Source organism: Poecilia reticulata, linkage group LG13 (assembly GCF_000633615.1).
Source record: "Poecilia reticulata strain Guanapo linkage group LG13, Guppy_female_1.0+MT, whole genome shotgun sequence".
Lineage (NCBI taxonomy): Eukaryota > Metazoa > Chordata > Actinopteri > Cyprinodontiformes > Poeciliidae > Poecilia > Poecilia reticulata.
The window spans coordinates 5,714,792-5,719,450 of NC_024343.1; the positions used below are offsets into that span (position 1 = coordinate 5,714,792).

Below are 4,659 nucleotides of genomic sequence, written 5' to 3' on the forward strand. Positions count from 1 at the left end.
TGTGTGTGTGTGTGTATGTACGTGTATATATACATACATACGTATGTATGATTTGGGACAGGGAGTCATCTTTTAGTACGTACGTGTGTGTGTATTTTAATCAATTTTTTTTCATAGAAATAGAAAAAAAAAAGTTGGGGCCCTGAACCCCCCCTGAATCTGCATGAAATGGTTCGTTCCTGCTTGGTGCACTTGATGATGATGTGTCAGCAGCAGTCAGTAGAAGACAAGAACGACTGTGGCCGTTACTATGGTGCTAAGAAAAATAATACAGTCAGGTTTTCAAAAAGAGAGACAGAAAAAAGACAAGAGTGTCAATTTGTAGCCCGGTTTTTCTCCGTGAGACGAGTAGGCTGTGTGATATTATCAACCATTTAGCATAATTAGCTTAGCTACACACTGTTTGCCTCCATTTCACTAGCATTTAATGAATGAAGGAAAAAAATCTACCAACATATTCATATATTTAACTTGTCCCTGTACCTTTTACCACACTTAACAGGTGAGCCAGTCAGCAGCAGCTCTAACCACCATACCAGCATAATCCCTCCCCCTGTCCCAGTGAAAAAGGTGGACAGGGGGATGCTAACTCCCTGGTTAGCATCATTCCAGGGAGTCTATGTAGATTTTTTCTTGTTTCACTGCTCTTTTTACAATTGCACAACAAAAAAATATATTTATTAGTGTCATAAATTCAAACTATATTTTTAAAATTATAATAAAAAACAGCCCCTTGTCAGTCCAGACAAGGGGCTGGACTGATAGCCCCTTGTCTGTCCAGCTGTCAGTCTGGCTTGAAGTCTGGCCTTCAAGCCAGACTTAGCTTGAAGGCTAAGTCTGGCCTTAGCTTGAATTTAAATTACAGATATCTGTACCTAGAGGCAGGGGCACCGTAAAGTGAAATTAAAGCTGCATTATATTAACAAAAAATACATATTTGTTAAGACTGTCAATATGTTGAGAGATTATCTGAGAATAATTTAATTCCTTTGCCTTCTCCCAGTGCTCTTTAGAAACAACCAATCAGAGGTTTTAGCGCTGTCAATCACAATCTTTAGCTGTCAGCAGTAGGTCTGGGAGGAGCTGGAGGAGATTCATCTTTTCACAGATTATCTGTCTCATAACAAACTGTCATGACAAGAAAGCAAGGCAGTTGCATGCCTTTAAAATTGTGCCGCTTTTTATGGGTCAAATAGATTCAAGTAATTGTAACAACAAGGGGGCCCAATTTTATTTTTTGTCATGGGGCCCAAGTTTCCTGGCRGTTCCCCTGCCTTGAGGACTTAACCTAAAACGCTGTCAGTTGTTACTGTTGTTCTCAGTTGAAAGTATTAATATCACGTTTTGAGTTATTGTTGAAACCTCCAATTCTGATCTTGTCCCACGTGAAATGGGGCAAGAACACGAAACAAAACATTTCCAATGTACATGAGAGCTTTTACCGCCTTCCACTGTRTCTCTGTTGGAAGTGTCTGCAGCCAGATGATCTTTGACCTTTCAGGGAGAAACCTTCATACCTTCATTCTGTTGTTGAAGAGCCTTCCTGACTGCTGAAAGCAGCCGCTGTCATTTTGCTTTTGTTCCAGCCAAACCTTTGATTCTTCGAGTTTTTCTGGGTCGATGTAGACAAAAGATTTAGCTTTGGAGAAAGATCTCAGAACGAAAGCTGTCAGCCTGAGAAAAAAACAAAGAAGTGTCRCATTTAATGAGTAAAACTGATGCAATCGTTAGAAAAAACACTATGCAGCAAATAGTTACTTTTTTGTGCACTTTTCCATTATTAGTGAATATGTGAATAAACAAACAGATTACAATACATCAAAAAACAGGATTCATCATTTACGGTGCATGTTATGTACTATCAAATCAAATCAAATTTTATTTGTATAGCACATTTCAGCAGCAAGGCATTTCAAAGTGCTTTACATCATTAAAAACAAAAACACAGAGTCATGCAACATTGAATAGACAATCAAAAACATTAAATTTCCCGCCAAGTCGAAGTTCTGCCCTTCAAATTGGCAGAAAAAAACCAAAGGTGTGCAGGGGCTCCAACCCGCACACCTTTTCAGTGATACTCAAAGGGAAATTCCTCATTCCTCAACCCAGTTCTGTGTAAATGTGATGATTTGATCAGAGTAACAGTGTTCAGACTGTTCAGTGATGTTCTCACCAGGTGTTTCCTGGTCCTGTTCCAAATGTGCTGTATGCACCGTCTCTGTCTTTGTAGTTCAGCTGTCTCTGGTAGCCTGTAGATCAACACAAGCAAGTTTACATGAGGAGTGAAAGTTAACCTCCAGAGTTCACTAAGAAACATTTTATGTGTCTGTATATTTGTAGACAAAACAAAGATAATATAAATTTTGCTCAACGTCTTTGTGTACAAAACACTTTCGACACAGTTTTCATATTTCACTGAGTTAGTTTTCAGATTTTGAACATAAGGGGAAAATTCTTGAATGGTTGTTTTGCAAGTTTCCATTGCTTAGTGAGACTCACTGACCATAGAAATGCAATTAATGTTGGGACTGACATAATATTTCAAGGTTACCAACTGTGTGCGTTTAATCTGAAACATGCAGATTGCAGGCATACGTAGTGCCTGTAGATATAAGCATGTTCTTGTTACCCTTTGCAAGAAAGGAAAACTTAGTAAACACCTGCATACAAGACTTTACTGGCACAGATAAAAGATGAAACATACTGAAGCATATTCTGTCTGCAGTGTTTGATTTCTTCAGGCGCGTTATAGAGCTGAATGAGACTTACCGCTTCTTAAGAAGTTGGACGCCTTTTCCTTAATGGCTGGGGTCAGCTGATTGGATTTTTCTAGATATTCAAGGATGTAGATGTTGGGAGCCAGCAGTGCCATGTTCTGCTCCCCACATCCGTACGGCATCTGCAGCAGACCATCCAGGTTCTGCAGGGCGCGGCCAAGAATGTCACCTGTGATTAAAACATAGAAACAAATCTCACTGCACTTGACAGAAATTTCTGTATTTTATAATATGAAAACTATTCAGCAGGTTTAAAACACGTAAAGAAGCTTATGGCACTACAACAATATGACTGGAGGATTAGCAGATAGCTGGAGTAACTGTGTTTGGTTGACCGAAGCAGTTTACCCAGGACTGATACCGCAGCACGACCTGACCCATCAATCACATCTTGAGGCAGCTGTAGCTCTGTTTCCTCAGTCAGAGCTTCTCCTGCGTTCACACAGAAACATTCACAAGACCGGTTTTAAAACAAACAGATAATGCAACAAGTCAGAGAATCATGAATGTTTCACTGAAATTTGTAAATCTGCTGTCCTACTGTTTCCCTTCTGGTCATAAATAAACAAGTAAAACTGGAATATTTAAAGATCTATGTTAGGCAGATCTAGAGGTGAAGAAATGAAAGGGATTTAGTGACAAAGTGCTGTCATGTCACTGTCACATGATGTTTTTATTTTAATGATGTAAAGCACTTTGAAATGCCTTGCTGCTGAAATGTGCTATACAAATAAAATTTGATTGATTGATTGATTGATTGATTGATTGATTGATTGATTGATTGATTGATTGATTGATTGATTGATTGATTGATTGATTGATTGATGTCTTTAAAGAATGTGGTTCAGTTTTAATGGGTTTCTGCTTCATGTGCATTTGGATCAAGAGTGCTGAATTCACAGAGTCCTGCTGGGTCAGAGTGGAGAACATTATGTTTTACGAAACATCATTGTCTCATTATATGTTGGTTACTATTTTTATGGATCCAAACACTATCTCAGTATGAAATGTCAATGTTGTGAGTGATCAAAAAATCATGAGGTCAACAGGTCAGCTGTGAAACTAGGTCATGCTGCCAGTGTCACTTTTAGTTTTGAGCATCCAGAGTGCTGAGAGAATCTTTATCAGTCTGAGCTTCAGAGCTGTGGAGCTTATGGCAAAGATTAAAAAAAGTCCAAACAAATCAAGGTAATAATAGTTTTGGATTCTTGGATTTTTGGTCTCAGCCATTAAAACAAGCAGCAGGTGTACAACAATGTGCTGTGAATACACATGTTTTCTCTGATCTTTATGAAACATTTGTGACAATCTGTGCTTAGTGAACATCATACTGACCTTTGGGGCAGAGCAGCCAGTTGTGTGTCTTTACTACTTCAACCCCTTCAGCCTGATAGAGATGAGAGATAAAAGTTGACAATCAAAGAATGTTAGATTTCATTATTTTAGGTGTTAAAGGGGAACTATTATCCAAAATGTGTTTTTTGTATGTTTTATTTTTTTTGTACTTCCATTTGAGACTCTACTCCGTCCAGATCAGTCCAAACACTAAAAAAAACAAAGTCGTGTTCTGGCCATGAGTTGGTGTTTTTTGTTGTCTGGAAAAGGAGATGTTTCAAAAATCTCCAGAATATTAACTCAATTGGCAGGCCCTGCCCTGTAACCTAGCAACCCAAGCGGAGCTGGTCAGCTGGTTTTACCGTTGTATAAGACAAGTGTTTTGTTGTTGACTTAAACAATTCAGAAACCGCTGCTGCATCCTTGATAGTTGTGCAGGAGGCTTCACTTCTGCTGCTCCTGGATCTGACCCAGGATTTAATAGCCATTCTGACATATCTAACGTGTGAGTGTAAACATTGAGCTGTTGGGGCATGAAGGGGGTGGG

At 38.9% G+C, this 4,659-nt stretch overlaps 1 protein-coding gene across 1 annotated transcript in view; it reads right to left on the bottom strand.

Moving 5' to 3' along the window:
* LOC103474285 (alpha-2-macroglobulin-like) overlaps positions 1–4,659 on the bottom strand; it is a 25,380-nt gene that overhangs the window by 9,420 nt on the left and 11,301 nt on the right. Inside the window, exons 22-26 of the mRNA XM_008425122.1 lie at positions 4,113–4,164; positions 3,126–3,209; positions 2,770–2,946; positions 2,174–2,249; positions 1,518–1,674 (exon numbers count right to left, since the gene is read on the bottom strand). Coding sequence (XP_008423344.1) covers positions 1,518–1,674; positions 2,174–2,249; positions 2,770–2,946; positions 3,126–3,209; positions 4,113–4,164 — 546 coding nt within the window. The remainder of the gene's footprint in view (positions 1–1,517; positions 1,675–2,173; positions 2,250–2,769; positions 2,947–3,125; positions 3,210–4,112; positions 4,165–4,659) is intronic.